Source organism: Taeniopygia guttata, chromosome 1, assembly GCF_048771995.1.
Source record: "Taeniopygia guttata chromosome 1, bTaeGut7.mat, whole genome shotgun sequence".
Taxonomy (NCBI): domain Eukaryota; kingdom Metazoa; phylum Chordata; class Aves; order Passeriformes; family Estrildidae; genus Taeniopygia; species Taeniopygia guttata.
Genome location: NC_133024.1, coordinates 25,128,246 through 25,148,897, shown reverse-complemented (window position 1 = coordinate 25,148,897; position 20,652 = coordinate 25,128,246). Strand labels below are relative to the sequence as shown.

General features: G+C 38.5%; 1 protein-coding gene across 4 annotated transcripts in view; it reads right to left on the bottom strand.

Annotated features, from left to right (window-relative positions):
- Positions 1–20,652, bottom strand: part of SLC22A15 (solute carrier family 22 member 15) — a 70,542-nt gene that overhangs the window by 43,548 nt on the left and 6,342 nt on the right. For all 4 annotated transcript variants that reach the window (XR_003958833.4, XR_012054472.1, XR_012054473.1 and 1 more), the window contains exons 2-10: positions 13,849–14,061; positions 10,670–10,802; positions 9,486–9,653; positions 7,885–8,014; positions 5,978–6,193; positions 4,488–4,628; positions 3,651–3,736; positions 2,105–2,225; positions 1,175–1,247 (exon numbers count right to left, since the gene is read on the bottom strand). Coding sequence is in view for 1 of the 4 variants with exons in the window: in XM_030266099.4 (XP_030121959.2) it covers positions 1,175–1,247; positions 2,105–2,225; positions 3,651–3,736; positions 4,488–4,628; positions 5,978–6,193; positions 7,885–8,014; positions 9,486–9,653; positions 10,670–10,802; positions 13,849–14,061 (1,281 nt within the window). In the remaining 3 variants the exon portion in view is untranslated. The remainder of the gene's footprint in view (positions 1–1,174; positions 1,248–2,104; positions 2,226–3,650; positions 3,737–4,487; positions 4,629–5,977; positions 6,194–7,884; positions 8,015–9,485; positions 9,654–10,669; positions 10,803–13,848; positions 14,062–20,652) is intronic.

Genomic DNA, 20,652 nt, shown 5'->3' with positions numbered 1-20,652 from the left:
TTCTAAATTGAGAAAAATAACAGACTGTGATCAAATAAAAGACCAACATTTCATCTCTTATCTCAGCAGTTAACTTCTATTTTTACTATTATGAGCTCTCCAGACAGTGAAAATTCTTTAAAACACTGGAAGAAGTTATGAAGCACAAAAATTATTGATTATTTTCTCAAATGAGGGTTCATTTGTTATGTAACCAGAACTACTTTCATTTTTATGGAACCCCTTCAAACATAATGATCCAAGATTTGTGTCTCATGCAGTATCAAATCTCTGGCAGACACAATGTAATGAATGCCCCAACTGCTACATAAAAGCTGCCTATTAAATCCACCTGGTAGATTGGCAGCAGTCTTGGCTTTGCCTATTGCTCCCCAGAGGTGCTCACGCTCTCACCTGCCCAGTGCTTCCTTCTGCAGATTAAAAGGCTCCCTGTGCTCACCTGCCCTTTTCCTAACCTTCTGCCTCACACGTAAAATGGCAAATGGCAGAGAGGAAAATTACCTGAGATGAAATCTGTCACATTAAAGGAATTGTCACTGGGCCTCAGCAAACAGCTGGGAAAGACTGGCACACTTTTTACCTGCACACATGTAACACTTTAAGCACAGGAAAGTAATGGTGTCATCCCCCTGTTTTGTTCTTCAGAATCTTTCTTTGCCTTGAGGGTGTATCAAATCTCCACATCATCATAATTTACTGAAAGATGAACTGCTTTGCTGATACTTATAACCCATGGATATTTAATGAAGTGCACTGGCATCAAAACAAACTTTTTCTCAAAAATATGAGTTATGGAGCCCATATGGCTAATTTTGATGCAGTAGATCTTTTAACCACGTGGGTCTTCAGCTATTGGTTGTGCAGGGTTTAAAATTTGGTATCACCATCTTGGTGATTTGAAATTATTATATTTTAAGGTCCACTAGAGTATTATATTTTAAGGTCCAAAATTCCTAAAGAGCTAAACTACCTTCTAAATTAAATAATGCTGAGGTTTTGTCTAATCACAAAGAAGATACTGCAATGCTTTTGGCCTACCATGATACTGTTAAGATAGGCAATTTATGTATCTTAATTTATAAATGAAATTTATCCCAAATATTCCCATCCCTGTATGCCTCTGATAGACCAGAGCCACAAAATAAAAATATACATAACAGAAGTTCAGACAAACCAATGAAGGGACAAAAGGTGCAATGATTCCACCAACACGGGAAAACATGGAGCAGGCACCCATTCCAACATTCCTATGAAAAAAAACAAAAATTATTAATCTTTTGAAAAGTATTACTGAGCAAGGAGGAAAAAGACTTATCAGTCATGACCCTGAGCACATTAACTGGCAAAGAAATGTCAAATGTAACTGAAAGCATCCCAAGACAGGAATGAAACATGTTTTTTGCTATTAAAATCAAGCAAAAATCCCCTTTACAGTCAGAATTTTTACATACACAAAGAGGCAAAACAAGTGTGATTTCAGTTCAAGCATCTTGCCTGTGTTTGAAACTCTGGCCGAATTCATTTATTCAAATCCTACTTATCATCAGATTTACCCACTCATGAAAAACACCACAGTATAGTTTCACTGGTGGCTACCATCACATGCACCCATATGGCAGAAGCTTTTGTCTCCTCTGTCAGCACAAGCAGGGGGTGTTTCTACCCCTACCACTGCCCACACACAGCCTGTGAAGCATCAAGTTACTTCCAGAAAGTTTATTGACCAGTCATCTTCAATGTTCCTGGATAAGCACATATGATGATACAGTTGTCTGGTTTTATAAAGCACTCATTAAGAGAAGTATCTGCAGTGCTATAGTTATCCTCATTAGTAGAAGGGGAGCTGTAAGCAGGCCAAGCAGCTAAAGGTCTATTTAACTGTCACATAAAAATATGGTTAGTCTGAAGAGAACACTGCAAACTTGATGGAAGAGGGAGTGAGAAGATAAGGGGGAAAATTTCAAATGTATAACTACGTCTAACCATTATATGTAACTGAAAAAATCAAATTAAAAACTATAGTTAATATAAAAAAATAAGATAAATAAAATATGATAATGTAAGAGAACGAGAAAAATGAAGACTTAAAATTAACTTTTGTTACCTTATGACTGTGGGATAAAGTTCTGATGTGTAGATGTAGACAATATTAAATGCAGCACTGATTGTCAGTTTTCCCAGCAAAGACAGAGAGCGACTATTCACCACTGCAAACACTCCAGTATCTGAGAGAAAATGTGATCCTTGTAAGGCTTTTGAGCACTCCAATGCACCTCTAATTATTTCAATCACACAATAGTATGGTGTGAAAAGGAATCTAGAAAAGAATCTAAAAGCTGAAGCTACAACTCAGTATTTTCAGTCTACCATTAATTAAATACTAAATTAGTTCTATCAGAAAGTTGAAGAAGAGTATAACAGATACATTTTTCAAAAGTGAGCATATTTTTTTTAACAGGAGTCTTATTCATTGTCATTTCTATAGTATGATAATATTCTTCTAACATTACTACTTTGAAAGGAAGATGCTGTGAAGAATCACACTAAATTTCCCATCCAGCTGAGTTTGTCAGAACAGCCAGTGCCTATTTGCTTTTAACAGGCAAATCAGAGCTCATGCCCAGTGAAGACAGGCGCTTGCTTCTGGCCAGTGAGCCCTTTCACTTCCCCAGGCACATCACCCTTGCCTGACTTGCAGTTCAGTACACAGGTGATTTCCTAAGTTTCACAGTTCTGTCCTCTCTTTTCACATCTTATGTTTGGAATGATGTGAAAAAAATACTTGGTGACTGGAACCAGCCAAACCAGAATATTTCCAAGTGTCCATGCTCAACCACCTGAAAATCTGAGTTGTCCCTTTAAAAAAGCTTTGCCTATTAGGCCTACTGTCATCTAGAGCAAATTCTGTACTCTGTCATAGCTGTTTAATTTCTTGAATCAGTCTTCAAGCATTTGAGACATTCTCTTACTTTACGAAAGGTCATACACATCCATAGATCTTACGAGCAAAGTGAATTTATCTATCTGGTTTTAAGAAGAAAAATTGCCATGGAATCTGAAAATTAACATTAGTGCACCTTTACACAAAAGATGTTTAATTTCACATTTTTTAAAGATCCCCCAATTCAGAAGTTTATCAGAATGCTCTCCTGAGCTTTAAGTTGTGTAGCCACATAACTATTACCACAACCACACTACTTTTGAATATTATAGACCAGTGTGGGAAAGATGGAAACTTGCTCCATCACTCAGTTCTTCAGATCTTCTGACATTGATCTTCCACTCTGAGAGATACATCCAAGTTGCATGGGTACTACTTACACTAACCTATCATCTAGCTATTGGAGATACCAGAAGAAATATCATTCATTGGGATGATGGCAAAAACACTGGAAAGGAGCAACTGATGTAAAGGGCAGAATCCAAAGGCAAAAATTCAAATCCAAACCTTACTAATAAGTTTTCTTTAAGTTCTTAGGGAGGCTAATGCTTTTCTTTTCTAATGAGTTGGCTTCTCTGGCTTCAAAAATTGAGACTCACGTGTGGTATGAGCCTAATCTTCCAGCAGCCATCAAATTGTAATTGTTATGCTGTAGGATGCTGCTTTTACCAGTTCTTATCATATACTTCAGAAACAAAAAACTACTTACCTCTCTTCTTAGGCAGAAACATGACAATAAGACAAGCCAATCCTCCCAGGAATAGAAATGCACTCAACGTTCGTTTCCGACCAAACCTGATACACAAAGATAACAAAGGTTTATATTCTGCATTAGGTTTGTGGGTTGCAGAGTAATGAACCCTCTGAATTCACACTGACTCTTTCTTTGCAGCTGGGAATTCTGAATTCCATCTTCCACCAACACTTCCTCTCACACCGTTTTTAAACAAGCTTCTGCTGCACACTTAACAAAATGAGCACCAGCTTTATACAGCGACTGACAATTTCTAGGATTTGGGGATGCTTCCCGCTGTGTCTGACATTTATAAACCTCCTCAAGAGACACAGAGCAGAGACTGGGAGGTAATTTTACAAAAAATGAGACACATTGTCCAGAGCATCCTGGCTCAGGAAAAGGCTGAGTATCTGCTCTGCTCTCACAGTAGCTCACAGAGGTACTTCTACTGCAGTCCTGAGCCACAGGATGGCCTGAGCAGAGTGGAGTGGGGATAGCTCTGTCCCAGAAGTGAGGATGGGATCTCGGGGCAGCGGTGGGAAGGATGCTATCTAGTGTTAGCCTGGAGGCAGCACAGGTTCCTCCCAGCTACATCACCCCACCCACAGCACAGGGATGGCTCACCACGAGGTGAGCGACTGAAAACAAGTTAAATTGCTATTTGGAATAGAGATACATCAATGGCACTTTCACACTGAAGCAGGAAGCCCCATGCAACAGATACAAGCTAGGAGGTGTGATACACAGAAAATCTGTCTTTGAGAAAAGTTACAAGGAAATCCTGAATTGGTAAATAAATTCCATACTTACCATTTTTGGTTAATCAAGTAAATACAGATTGGGTACGCTGGGATTTCTATCAAGCCTGACAGGGCTAAATTGGCATAAATGCTTCCACCTAAATCACCCACATTAAGCGTAAGACCGTAGTAAACCAAGCTGCACACAAACCTGCAAAAGACAAGAGAAAAACAAAAAATGAAATCAGAGCTGACACTTTGCCTGCCAAATCGAAACACTGGTCTGGCAAAATACACTATAAACTATATTTAGTGTTTCAGCAAATAGGTCTAAAATGTTTCTCTGTAAGTGTATGATGCCTTCTAGGCAAATAAACCATTTTGTTTCAGCAAAGACCCAATTCCTGACTTTCTACTGAGTAAAACTTGAGACTACACTTAGGAACAACGTGCACAAACCAGTATAAAGTCAAAATACAATCATGACTATATTATTTAACTTCAGAAATGTCCTTGTCCCTTTTGTTTTTATCAGGTTACACTTTCATCCACACTTTTCCCAGTTGTGTCTAAACCAAGTTTCTCAAGCAATTCAAACAACACTTCAACTTTCTTTTAATTTCTACACCCGGGTCCCACTTTATTAATTCATTCTCCAACTCTGTTTAACTTTTCTTTTGTAACCCTATCGTCATGTCAACCCCTGTAAAGGGAGTTGTCTTTACAGAGAGGAAAGAAACTGGTCACTAATTCATTCTGCAGCAAATCAGCAATTCTCATTTAAGGAAGAGAATAATCAACTATTTATTCTGAAGTAAGCACTTGGAAAAGCAACATGAAAAGAGTTCAGTGCTGTATGCTGACAAAACCATTTGTTTTATTCTTAATTGATACATCTTTCCCAAATATATGCATTATAAAAGCAACTACATGAGCAGTAATGCCCAGGGACCTCCATACTATGTCACACATGGCTTTTTTAAAGAAACAGTGAAATACCTCAGGGCTAGCAAGATATCTGAAAAATACCAGGCACTTTTGAAGTTAAATTTTTGCTAATAACCAGAGGGGGAGTATCACGGGCTCCTGCCCCTCACTGCAGCAACAGCCAGCACTTTTTCTTAAGAACTGTTGCCTACAATGTCTACTCACTAGACAAGCTAGGCTACCCACCTGCTAATGGGCTCCTCACACACAAAACAAGGAATAATCCATGTGAAGAGATACTGACAGCTCTGGGCCTAAGAGGAGGACACTGAGACTAATCTCAGCAGCCTTGTGGGTCAGAACAAAAGGGATAGTACTCAACTATTTTGAGACTCAAAACACAAGAGAGAAATGTAGAGATAAAATACCTCAGAACTGGACTGTAAAAAATGGCTTTTTGCTAGAAATGTATTAAGGAAATACTGTAATAGATACTTAAATACTAGAAAGGATTCTTTTTAGGTACAGTGTCCCTAGCAATCTGTAGGATGAGGCAATTCTCAGCACCACACTCTCTCAAAGACTTAAAGAAGTCGCAGTAGCACAGCTGGGCCCACAAAGTATTTCCAGTACCAGGTGAACATCATGATCAAGGTGCGTCCCAGGAGAATCCTGTATCGGAACAGGTCCAGAAAGCTGCCAGCCTCTCTGGAGCTCCTCTCTGCAGGGAGTTTCAATGAAAAAGTGCATTTCTGCTTGCGGTTCCTCTTTGCAATGAGGTAGAGGGCATCTTCTGCCTCGTTCAGACGGCCCTGGGAATAGAGCCAGCGGGGGGACTCGGGAATGAATCTGAAACACACACACAGACACCTTTAGGGGTTTTCTTCTCTGGGAGGCTGGACTTGTCTAAAGGAATAAGGCTGAAATGCACTTCAGTATAATAATGAGTTTTCAAACAACCCTTCAGGTATAAAATTCATGCACTGAAACAGAAACAAAGCACGTTGAAAGGAAACGTAAGCCGTACATAATTTATATAACAAGAAATTACACGGAGTATATACATATATACACACATAGAAAGAACATTACAAGTTACATTATGATTAGGATTCTGTCTTTGGAGAATTTGGAATTAAAGAGGCACAGATTACTACAAGTAACACAGGATGCTTTTGTAAGAGCTATTAGTTCCAGTTTACATTTTCTACAAGATCAACTTCAACTTCTTATTTTTCCGCTTTTCGCCAAATTCTCTCCTGCAGACAAAAAGGCAGAAACTGTGCAAAGGTCATGTTCCTCACTTGACAGGTATGTAACTCCAACAATGTCTACAACACACACCTTCTATTATTTTCAGGTTTCCAGAACTAATTTAAACTTTAGCCTTTGGCCAGAAGCTTTCTAAGTTTTTTGCCTCAGACCAAAAATTATATTTTTCCTCTGAGTTTAAAAGAATGTGATTCTATGTTTTCACCAAAAAAAGTGATTAGAAAGGAACATATTTTCTTGCTCAGGATAAAAATCTTATAGTATTTTCTACATTGGGTAATTTTTAAGCAATGTGGCAGGGAGGCAGTGGGAAATTTGGAATTTAAAAAAAACCTTTTCTTACAGAAAAGATAGGCCTCTGAGCACAGCTCTGAAATCACAGGCATAACTCACTTCAAAAAGTTCTACCTACCAATCTGAAAGTTATTTTTTTTTCCCCAAGGGTGCCTATCACCACATAGGTTTGAAATATCCCAAGTGTCATTTCTGCCTTTCACCTCATGAACAGCCTCAAGGACCCTTTCCTGAGTTCTGATGCTTCCTTTGAAAGGGTTGTGTGGATTTTTTGAGGAGCAAAAGCTTTATTCAAGGAGTCATTGAAGTGAAATAGACATTGGAAAGGAAAAGACCTCTAATTTAAACAGCAGCTAAAGTAATTTTGCTCTTTTATTTACTGAGATTTAGATATCAAAGGCATGTAAGAAAAGACCACATTGCATCACAGAGCTTTCAGTGCTGAAATTCACAAAGCCCCTACTATCTCCAAAGAGATCACATTTGAAAAATTAAAGGGAGCTGCCCATTTTTTCTTTTGCATGTCACTTTTAGGACTAGACAGGCAAGCAATTCTGATGCAGTTCCCTCTGTGTAAACCCAAGAGAAACATCATGTTATCACATAAATATGAAACCATTCCTGTATCTTTTATCATGTACTCATAGTGCCTCATAGCACACCAGTTTAGGTCATCTACCTAAACCAGCTAAAGAACAGGATGTGCTTCTCTTCCACCCTGGAGGCTGCTCCCATCTACACTAATACTGTACACACAGTACAGTGGAGACTTACAGGCTCAGACATTGCAGCACTACTTTCAAAGAAACCACAGACCATGTGGGGGGAGGGGTTGTACAAGTTGAGAGAAATACCTTATTTACACCATTTCATGCCATCCTAGAAAGGCAACCTGACTTGATAGTTTGGGTACTCTGTTTGTTTGGTGTTTTTTTGGACATCTTTCTTTATGAAACTCAGTTTGAACAACTTACAGAGAGAGGAGAAAGACGACTGTTCCTTCCAGATTAACCACAACAGCCAGAGTCCTCCAGGAACGGATGAAATACCCTAATAAAGCATACTGGGCAATTCCAACAGCAAAGAACAAGCCACCAATAGAACCTAACATGCAATTAAAAACAACACATTATCACTTCTGTTAGAAACATTAGTAAATCATAACAAATGGCATCAGACAAGAACTAACTCTTCACCAGCAAAAAATCATTCAGCAATTCAGAAAGAACCACAGCTCTTTGACCAAAGAACACCCTGTCCTTCGTTCATGTAGAGCAGAAGTATTATATCTAATTGCAAAGATCAATAAAAGCCCCAAAAGTGTTCTTCTACATATTCCACACCCAACAAAGCCCTGTGAACAATGAAGTCTTCTCATTCCAAATATAAGTATTTGTATGTATGCAGCATAAGTATGTACCTTTCTATGTGTAAAAATAAATACTACAAAACATTGAAAAACTGGTAGTTTTAGGAATATGTAGTCTTCATTTGTGGCTTCCACGATTTATAAGACACCCTATTTTAAAACAGTTTTGGCATAGCACTTCTTGGGCTTTCTAAGTCAGGTCCTGGAGCTCTAGTGATGCCTTAAGCTTTAGCTTTCAAATTTTTCAGATTCTGTACTGCTTTAGTGTGCAGTTCAACTTCATATTAAGGAATGGTAAGCGCTCTTCACAGAATAGTTAGACAAAACAATTCCTTTCCTAGCTTGGGACCAAGGACAACTGATCCAAATTTCAGGCCCAGGAGCAAAAACAACATGAACTGAAGAGAGAAAAACAAGAAGGATGGGACTTCATAAGCTAAGGCTATAAAGCTATAAGTTCTGATGCAGATGTATCAGAACTTATAAAAGTGAGAGACCTCATGACCAGTCAACCATTTTTGTGACCATTTTGGTTCATCTTGGGTGTAGCCCTGGTTGAGTTCTTGTACTGCCCAAGGTGCATCCACTGACGCCTTTTAATAAATACCTGCTTTATTCTTTAACTCCATCTAGCCTCTGTTCTAGGTCAGCCTTGACAAGGCATCAGTAGCAGTACAGGTTACACACATTTCTGAAGGACAGGTCCAACACTAGAAATCAAGACAGTTAAGGGTGTCTGTATCTTCTAAATACTAAGGGTAATTACTACATGGTACAACTTTTTTTTTAATAATATATAAGCAACAGTTTTCTCATCCTCCTATGATATAAAAACACTTTTGATTTCTTTTTAAGAACTGCCAGGAAGGAAAGAATCTATATTTAGCATACAAACACTTGGCTCTGTTTAGCAGAGTCCAACATTCTGATTAGTAGAGCTCAGTTGTGACGAACCTTGGATGAGTATTTAGCTGGTAACATTCATGGGAGAGGTCTCAGCTGGATCTTTGTCAACTTGAGCGATGCAGAGGTCTGAATGGCCCCAAGTCATCTACCATGCTTGTCCAAGGTTCATACTGAACAAGCAGTGTTCAAAGACGGTGATCACAGATATGCTCAAGTGGAGTTAAATTTGCAACTGCTTTGTGTGCCTCAAGTGGTGTGTGAGATTGAAATCTGTGAATTCTGACAATAAAGGCAGTTTACCTGCTAATGCCCAGTAGGCTGTACCCACACACTCATTCAGAACAAGAACAAAGGCTACCAGTGACATCCCACCATTCATCACCCCTACTAAGAATCGGGAAACGGCAAAGAATTCATATGAGGGTGAGAATCCATTTGCAATAGCAAACAAGATGTCAAGTGCAAAACCTGGAAAATAAAGCAAAAAGTTTCATTTTAGAAGGGTGCCTAAAGAAACAGAAGCACTTACTGGTATCTTTACTTGATGCCCACTGCTGTCTGTCCTAAGCCATCATAGTCAACACCACCACCACAGGTTTAGAAAGAAATTTAAATACCTAGAGTCAATATCAAAAAGGAGGGGACACAGGAGTGGTTTTCTGATGCACAGTTTGCAGTTTGAACCTTTAAATTCAGTTCATAGCAGACAATATTTTTTATACACTCAGAACCATTGTCTGACTCCTGTTAAAGATGGTTTTATATTTACCCCTGATACAGAAGGCACAGGTTAAATATATGACCAAGTATCTCTACTCAGTTTTAGAGACCAGTGTATAGAAACTAGAGAAGAGAAACATCACCAGGGGACAATACATGGTAGTTTGTATGCAGAGCAGGCCCACCTTTTTGTGCTTTGAACAAGTGCTGTTCCTTCAAAGCAAAACAAAAACCATAAAACATTTCTTTAAACTCTACATGCTCATGCATTGACACACAACTTTATACATACACAAAACATGCTGTTTCAAATGTTGTTTGCTCCAGGGACAGTTAGAAAGCTTATGACAAAACAGAATGAGGATCACAAATATATAAAAATTAAATCATGCAGACAGGGGATAAAAGGTGCAACAAATTTCTAACAGGTTATACATGTAAGAATGCTGTTACAAATCTACTAAAAATACTAATTGCAACTTGCAGAGAACCCAAGAGCACAACATTGCACAAGTGAAAGCCTTTTACAGCATAACTCACAAACCCAGAACACCTCACAGAAATCCAAATGGTGATTGAACAGTGAGATATTGATTTGTTGTCTCAACTTCCAGGGCACAAGTATATTGGAATGCCAAAACAAACAAAATCACAGCACATGATTTACAGCTGCATATCAAGCTCTCAGCAGAAACTGGGCTGCTGCCACAGATCATCAGGCCATTGCCAATGACCTTCATGTCACTCATTTTGTCAAGGGTTACCTGTGAGATAGACTTTCTTCCTCCCGAAGCGATCTGACAGCTGGCCAAAGGAGATGGCTCCAACAAACACACCACTGAAGTAGAAAGAACTGGCAGCACTCACTTTGTACGATGCATTGCCAATTAAAAACCACTGGATGGAGGGGGAAGAAAAAAACAGAAACAACAAACCAGCAAAAAGGCAAATTATTCAGAATCCAAACAGTTCACCACCAGTTAACAGCTGGAAGGGATGTTACAAATTTTAAAGAAGATAGAACTCTTCATAAATCTCCTAAGCATCATATTCAGTAAGTCACTAGTCCCCACTGCTGTCTCCAAAACTCCTCACAGGATACTAACAACTGCAGTTCTCCCAAATCAAATACAGTCTTTGGTTCTGAAATCAAGAACAGATTCCTCACAATACTCTAATTTTTGCAGCTTTCTCCCACTTTCACGTCTTCTGCCTTCTTTTATGTAAAACTGTTAACGTAAATAGATTCAGCTCTGCCTATTGACATGTGTCACTGTAGTGTGCAGAACACACATTGTGAAAAAATACTTGTGGTTTATGTCTGAAGATATTCCTGCACAAGCTCCTCTTTATGAATTGCCTTGTCCCTGAGCAATACTTTCGTAGCACTAGACAGGTTAGTCAGGTTTTCTGCACACACTCATATTTTTTACAGCATACTTCATCATTTCCAGTTCTCTTCAATTCCCATACAAATACATCTTGAAATGTTGGATTCTTACAGACAATGTCTCAAGCTGAACCTGACAAAATTATTTGCCCCACAGAAGTGCAGAATGAAAATATGCCATGCTCTCAATGTTCAAAAGTTATTTCCTTTCATGTTCTAAACACTCCACATCTTCTGTTCTTTTCTTTTTCTATCCCTCTTTCACCTTGAGATAATGTTTCCTTTTAGTGACAACCAACTCTTCTTCCTGTGCTGGTAAGCTGGTGATTATGTCATTATCCCTGCAATAACTCTATCTAATCTTCTCCTCATAATCTTCTCTTCCTCTACCAAAATCTCATTAAATATCCTTTCTAGCAAAGCTTATATTATTTCAAAGCTCAGTTATAAACTACCTCATCATGAGAACAGAGCCATGCAATTAAATCTCACAAAGATTAGGATGCTGACAAAACATCATTCATAAACTCCAAGAAAATAACTTGCTTACTTTCTATATCTACTTCATTCTGAATAGTTACTATAACAGGAAGGTAGTTACTGATAATAGTAGGAAATGCATCCATAAAGTGCCAAGACTGACAAAATTCAACTGAAACCAACCACATGACCATAAATCAGCTTTTGAAGCATCTGCAGACTTCAGAAACAATTCCCAGAAAAATACATTTGTAAAATAATTGCATATGAGATTAATTTTATCCTGAAATAACATGGTCAGTTTGTTTTATAACAGCTACAAGAATCATGTCCTAACTTTTGGTATAAAAATTTTAAAAGCTGCCAACATGAAAACTGTTGACATTAAATGCGTTCTGAATAATTCAGGGATTAAGGGATAATTTGGTTGCAAAGCAAAATTTCTCCTCAAGATTTATCTCAATGTCTATGCCCTTTAGAGAGCTCAAAAGGCTTTTCTCTTCTACATAGAAACACGCTACATATATGCTTATTCACAAATCAAGCTTTTCACATCAGAATATTTTTCAGTGTAAATTTGTAATGGTCATGTTATCAATGATGCCACAAGGTTAAGCACTGACACACCCTCTTTAAATGCAGGAAAAAACTTCTTTGCAGTCAATCATGAAATTAGATTAATAATGAATTAGTCGTGAAATATTCTCCAGATATGTATGTTGTCTCTCAAAATATTTGTGCTGAGCACATAACCTCCAAATATATCAAATTTTCAGCCAACAAATTAATAAAAATTGTACTTTAATACAGGAAACAAAAGAGGTACAAAGATTTTATTCAAATGGTCCTCTACTGAAACATATGCTAAAGAATTAGAAAGCAGACTCTACATAAGCTGCCTAAGGGTTGGGGTTTTTTGGCTGGGGAGATTTTTTAGGATTTTTTATTGCTCGAGCAGGCTTTGTTCTTTACCTATATTTCTTATTTATGCAACCAAAATGTAAGAAGATCTGTGTCATATGCTAGGCTCTACAAGCATGTCTGACTTCTAAAGTTTAAGAGAGTAAAAGATTCTTGGGCAAGTTAAAAAAAAAAAACCAGAAGAGAAAAACCCCAGAAAAAATTCAAAAGCCTTCCTGAGTTTTAAATAATGCTTAAGAAATCCACCATCCACTAAAATTTTCATTTAAATGGTATCATAAGTACTCATATCCTCTTTATTGCGAGAATAAGCAGCAATGCCTTTTGTACACAATGGCTTGGTACTATTCCAAAGCTGGCCATTTTTATTAATATGCTCCTAACCAATAAACTGCTTTACAGGAGTAATTTGGATAGCATTAATACCTCAGGACAATAGCCACAAACTATCAAGTGGTACTACACTGGACTCCAGAGTTCAGCTCTACATTCGGGCCTTGTAGCCAATGCACTCAGAGCTCTTATAAAGAAAAATTTGACATTAACAGATACTGACAGACCCAGGAAGGGCAGGTGTTGCACGCATCAATGCAGAGTCTGGAATCATTCCTGTAGGGACTGTGGCTAGACCATAAAAGAAACCACTTAAAAACACAGAGGCCATGCCAATGAAGCCAAAGCTTGTTTTGGAATCAAATGTGAGGGAGCTGCTTTGTCCACCTGACTCCCCACTGCCCATGTTCTTGTATCTGGAGTTGCAAAGACTGCATGAACCACTTCCCCTCCAGGTCCTGCTGACTGCATGATGGATGCACTACATGCACTGGAGCTCAGCAAGGGGATGGCCAGAAAGAGCTCAGAGTCCATAAAGGATTTTGAGCAAATTAGTAAAATGAATGCATGATTCCAGCTCAAATGTGGAACCAGGCTGCAGGATGCAATATGTAACCTCCACACAGAAAAGTGGGAAGTTTTGGAGCTGAATATTAGTCAACATCTGCACAGCAATATAAAGCTAGCTCGGGCTCTAAGTGGAGGTAGCACGTTTCATTTGCTAATCAAAACATGCATTATTATGCAAGGAAAAAGCAGTACAAGGAGACCCCCAAAACCATCTCAGTAAGATTTCCTACTAACACATCTCAGACTTACCTCAGAGACTATGGATGTGAAGCTGCTGTCGAAGTGCACGTGCCCACGCACCTCGCTGCCGTTGGCAGTCAGAAGCCAATCCCCAAAAGCTCCCTGCTCACCCACTGAATGGTTGCCATGGCTCTGATTAGCTGAGAGCCCTTGGAGATCCCAGTGGTAGGGAGGAGTTGCACCCACCAATGCGATGAGGATGGCTTCAGTGGCCACATAGAGCTGGCATGAAAGACAAAAAACATCAGAGATGCTCAGCTTGAATCCAAGCAATGTCTCCTCCACAGCCAGATGGAATCAGTATTAAAAACATTCCTATTTTTGTATTTGCCTTCTACCACTATGAGATACTGTGTGTAGCCCCTGTCTACCAAACGGCACACAGTCAAGAACTACAGCTTTAACAAAGTGGTTCTTGCATCTTTTATGTGTTGGATATTTGAGAGAAAAGAAGTTTCCCTCCTGACACCTTTCCCTCAGTCAGACGGCTCCAAACTCCTACTCATAGCAGGTACAGATAATGGATGGAGGAAAAGCTATTAGATGTGCTAAGGAGGAGAAAACCCCTATTCTTCAATGCAATATATTACTCTTCTATGCTCTCCTTCCTCCTGTATTGTTCACTCCTCTGATTTGGTATTTGGACTAGATCTCCTCCTCATGGTTTCATATCTAATCCTTCCCAGTTTCGACAAAATTAATTCTTTGCTGGTTTTCTACCTTCTGTGGACCTGTTTTACTCTTAGAAGAGACAGAGACAAACATGTGAACACACACATGCATTTTTAATATACCTACATATTTACAGACACACACAAGGTCTAAATAGTGATCAACAGTCGCTTTTCTTTAGGAAAGAATAAATAAAACTGCTGGAAACCCAGACATTTCAAGCCTGGTCCATAGCTGGGTTTCTGCTGCTTGCTGAGAAGAACATTCATAGGTCACATTACAGCTACCACTTAAAACCCCATGATTTGAGACCTGTTTGAACATAGAAGTGATACAAATTCCACATGAGAAGATGAATCATAAAGTCTTCAGAGAGACAAAAGGCCCCACACACTCTCCAAATAAAACTGCTTCATCTCAAGCCCTCATTGAGGAACTAAACTCGGCACAGTGGTTCCTGACAAAAACAAACAAACCCTCCATAAAAAAACCCTCATTCATGCCTCACCATTCTTCAAACCCTACTTAGGTACCTACTGAGCAGTCCTTGCTCTGGTCCGAGCATCTCCTCCCCATGTTCTCAGGAACAAGGTACCCACAGAAGTGCGTTCTCTCAGAACACTGTTTCACAAATAATTCACAAAACTGGGAGAACTATAGGTACAAAAAAGCAGCCTGAGGACCTCTGAATTCTGATGCATACATCAGATAATACTGCTCTGTTCTGTACAATAGCCGAGCAGCTGGAGTTACACCCGGATCTAAATAAGAATTATTACTAAACTAAAACAGAGCCCTGAGTTATTACCTGGAAGCAATTTTTCCCATCAGCTCCTCTTTGTATTCTACACGATAAGCTGCGACTTTAGTGGCAGGAGGTAGAGAAATATATTTTAAAATAATTATCTTTCACTTTTCCATTAAAATTACTAAATCTCAGAAGAAATTCGGAAAAAAAAAACAGTTAACTGTTATTATGTGAGTTTAAGAACAACTTCTAGATTGACAACAATGAAAAGCAAAAGAACTCATCTGGAAAAGAAGGCAACCACTAAGATCACATGGAAAAGAGGTATTAAAAACCTGAGTGACCATGTTGCTAGGGATGTGTGGATACAGTAGTCTCAAGAACAGCTTGAAATTAGAGAATGAGAATGAGAGAATGAGCTTGAAATTAGAGAATGAGAATTACAGGTCATGATGTGTGGTGCATCCCCCTACACTGACTCGCTCAGACAAGTATGTGCTAGGACTAACTGATAAAATCCTTGCCTTTGTCTTGTGAAATAATAAGCATATAATTGAAGTAGATCAAGAAACAAAATCCTCAAGGCATTTGGTTTCAAGCAGGAAAACATAACACTTTTCATTTTTGCACAAGGTGAAACCAGCTACAGAAAACTGAATAGAAAAAAAAAACAATTACAGGCACATGCAGAAACACTACACTTTTTTTTTCCCAATAAAATCAGCCTTTGACATCCTACTGGGCGCAGCAATTAAGGATATCATAAAGATAGAAACACTTTCAATTGATCTGTACAATCAGAAAACCATATGAAGACGGAGATGTGTTTTGATATTATCAAAGAGTATTGTTCTATACTCAAGTTCACTGAGTCATTGCTGACACAAAACTCTCCTTTCTAGTGGGCACCTGCCTTGTATTCTGGGTAAGAGGTACAGTAAATCCTATTAATTTCATTGTGGAAACAAAACAAAGCCCACAAAACACCCCCCAAAATTCATTGACAATTCTAAAGGTCAGAAACATTTTCTAAAAGTGATTTTAAAAACATGGTGAAGGAAACTCCACACTTAATTACAAAATAAAGTTTTCATTTAAGTTAGAGTTGTGTTAATGAATCTTAAGATTTCTCACTTAAGAATTCTAAATGCTTGCACTTAACAGCAACATACTTGTGCAGACTGGTGAACAACATAAAACAGTAACAAATCAAATAGAAATGTTATATAACAACTGTATAAAATATAAAACGACTACATTATATGCACTGTGGCAAACAAAGCCCTTCAATTTACATTTTTTCTATAACCCAAATGAAGTCAAATATATGTCATTTAGTATTTAGCTCCTGTTCATAAAACGTTTTAATTGGTTCTATATGGATGTTAACAGTTCCCTACCAAATTCCCTGCACTGATCTGTATTAATCAAGATAAATACCAAGTACAGGGGGATGAGGCACAAGCTCCTAATCATTGATGATGAGATGCTTGGAGTTCTGTTAGTTGAGGTTTTTCCTATTTGTTAATATTCTCTCTAGGTTAAAATTTTATAGTCTGCCTACATTAGAAGACTGTGATGCAAGGGAATTTATTAAAAGGCAATGCCCTAATAACCTGTAAACTTTCACGTTCCCTGCTAAGTAGAAGGGATTTCAGTTAGCAAGTCAAAGCTGTTTCACTAACAGATTTTGAAATTAGCTTAAAAATAATATTAATAGAAGTGACCAGCTTTCCGGATTTTCCTTTTCATAATAAACTACATCCAAGAAATATATAGAATCTCCAATAAGACTAGGAAGGAAGGGGGAGAATGAATTGGAAGTTTCATTGTGTATAGTGAAATGAGCACAAAAATAATTTAAGAAACTCTTTTAGACCTCATAATTTACCCATTATGAAGCACAAATGGAAAAACAAAAGCAAGACTTCAATTCTAGGAAGAGGAGTTTTCAACCTTTTTTAGTGAGCTCATCAGCAATTCCCAACCAGCCTGGACATTCTAGACAAGTAGCAGCTGAAGCATTCATTGCCGAACAAAATAATGAGTAAGACAGTAACTTCTGACCTTTTGAATACAGAAACATTAAAACTGCACCCTGAGGAAGGACAGAAATTAAGGAAGAACAATGAATGACCTTGCTCTGGTAGAAGCTTTTGATAAAGAGATGATTACAGTTCAGGATTAGAGCAATTTCTTCTGAACCCCTGACAAGCAGCTGAAAAGCTGGAGGGCAACCTGATTTTTGAAAATCCGATGATCTCATCTGCTCCAAGTCATCTCCAAAGGGTGATTTGGCTTTAAATCCATATTATTTTTTCCTCCTCAATAGCTCCTATGTAGAAAAGCCCTACAACTTTTTCTTGCTGCAATATTGTTATTTGCTGCTGACAAGACATACCTCCATTAAAGTATCCTTCCCTTCCTGGTGGCAGGGGAAGAGGGAGAACACCATAAGACAGAAGGAAAAGCTGTTGTAGTTAAAGTGAAGAATCACCATGTGCAGAAGAACATGACACCTCAGCTCCTCACCAAGCCCAGACCCACTCTGACAGGAAATACTTCCCATGCAGAATGTAACCATTGCTGGTTATTACGTCTGACTTACCAATGACAGAGCGGAGACATATTTTGAAAGAACTTAGGGTTTCCACAGAGAAACAGACAAAACCCACACAGTTCAGAGTTTTAAAGCCTGAAACTGCTGGCCTCCAGAATCCACAGCATAAAGTCCAAACTCTGTCCAAAAACCTTATGTAACTGCATTCTAGAAATTCTGTAACATCCACAATGGAGACAAACACAGAAGACCACAACTCTTAGAGCCTCACCTCCTGCAGGTTTGTGAGAAATGCCCTTCTAGCTTCCCTCTCCTGTTCAAAATACCCACACACTTCTCAGCTCTTTCATGCTCAGTGTTATTTTGGTGGACAGTGGCAGCAGCAGGGGTTTGTTGCTCCTGCTCAGCCTGGGTCCCCATGAGCCAGGTGACTGCTGCCATACACAGACAAAAGGCTGCTTTACTTACCACGTGTTTGGTGTCTGAAAAGCAAATACCTTCATTGTACAAGCTTTCTGCAACATCTCCTGCGTACATACCTTTGTCTGACAGGGCCACGAGAGCACTGCACCCTCACTCACACCACAGGCTGACACGTCTCTGAACATGAATAATCAAGTTGGAAGTGTTATTTTTATGCCTTTAGAAACACAAGGCAAAAAGAAAGCTCACAGACTGGTAAATTAAAGAACCAAAATTACAAAAAGCACTGTTAATGCTACCTCTGCTTCAATAGGAACATTTGAGGAAGTCAAACTACATTGATGTGCAATCAAGTGCCCCAACTGCTTAGTCAAATACCAGCTACATATTTTCACCAATATCACATTGAAAGTGCCACTCCACTCTTCTTATGAGGAAAAGGACTTAGAAAAGAATAAAGCAAAGAAGTGCTGTAAATTCCTATTGCAGTGTATGAATATAATGCAAAGCAGCCCAGGAGTGGACCATCCCAATGGTATTACAGGGTAACATGAAAAAAAGTCAGCAACTGGCGGCAAAAAAAAAAGCAGGAACCGTGGGCTGACAAGTATCAGGCAGGGTTTAGTCCTGCTTCCACAAGCATTGTTATTCTTTTGTCTGCCCCTCCTTCTCTCTGTACTTTCCAGCCCATGTTGGCTAAAAACTTATCTAAGTCACAGGCAGTATTTTAAAAGAGATCAAAGTCCTCATCTTTGCATGACATTTTGGGACACTGCCAAGGAATATTGAGTGGGCATCTTGGTTTCAGAAAGGCAGTTCTGCTAAGACTATATGAAAAGCATATCCTTGGCTAAAGGATTTAACTTGATAATTTATTGATTACTTCCGAAGTTTTTGTTTAAATACCCAAACTAGAAGACAGTGCTGACATTTGTATAAGCTACTTTCATTTATTTATTTTAAGGACCCATCTGAGCATAAGCAATTAAGATCTACTTGTGTTTTGTTTATGGGGTTTTTTAAACTGAAAAATGTCTTCTGTTTGCTACTATTTCAGAGCAACATGACGCTCCAGAACTGAAAAAATATGGTTTTCTAGTTTCATTGTGGAACTTGCTAAAACACTGATTTTCAGCTTACAGCCTACAGGCCTCAGAATTCCATTAATTATTTCTTAAAGGTGCTCAGAAAAATAGTAAAGAATTAAAGAACTGTTTCAGCACTCTTAAATTTCTGTAAAAGGGCATAACCTCTTCAGGAGGAAGTCTGTCAAGGGTCCACAAATTAAAAGATATTAAAGGACTCTGGTATCTATATATTTTTAAGACACCAGTAACTCAACATCACACCACAAAGTTTTATAAGCTATACACACAACTCACTCCATCTTTCTTTATACGAGCATCTCAAAAACTTCATCAAGCCTTTCAAGGCAAATTCTTAACACCCTTTCACCCTGAGCCCACCACGATTAGGAAAACACAACATGTAACCACATTAAATTGCAAACCTAGTCAGAGATCATACTGTAAAAGACGAGACCTAGAAAACAGATGTTATTGCACCAGAGGGACTCCAGTCCCACTAGGCTAACACTTGGAAAAAGCAAACAGGTTGTGCTTAATGTAAACAATACATAAGAAGTGCTGTCTTAAAGAAGTAGTTATATTAACTGCTCCAGTTAAAATAACAAAGACATTTGAGAACACAAAACTTTATCAGAAATGAAGAGCAACTATCTCATGCAAGTGGGAAACAACTATTCTGAATTCAATTACACACCTATTAATTCTCTCACCCAAAAGGAAAGGAGTTTAGAGCCTCTAAAATGGAGACATGTCAGTGAGGAGTGCCTAGATATTGCTAGTGGAAAAACACAAGTCATTTACTGCCTACAAAACATGGCAAGTTATAGACTGTGTGTACACACAGGCAAGAAAGAAGGAAGGAGAGATAATATGTCATAATACAAATATTTTTAACCCATAGTGTTTGCTACCCAGTAGAATTATGCCTGTTAACTCCCAGGCTACTCTTTCAAGGGTGCTTAGAGGACAAATTGGCTAGATTTGCCAGACTGAAAGGCAAATAGCAGAAGATGTGATTGCTTCAGCTCCCACTGAGTCCAAATATCATTGCACCAAATATTCTATGCAATAACATTATTATTAATAAACAGAAAACATTTCTGTTTTACCCACAGCCCATACAAAGATGACAATCACTATTGACACTGTGCCTGCAGTCATCTTCCATTCCCTGTTGTTAAAGACTCTGCAAAAATCAAGGCATTCAGCCACAGCTCTAGTAATGAGACCCAGAGAAAGTTCCTTCTGACAGCTTCACTCAACACACCATGTAACCTTTTCTAAAAAAATCGGAAAGTTGGATTTTGGTTTGCTTTTTTTTT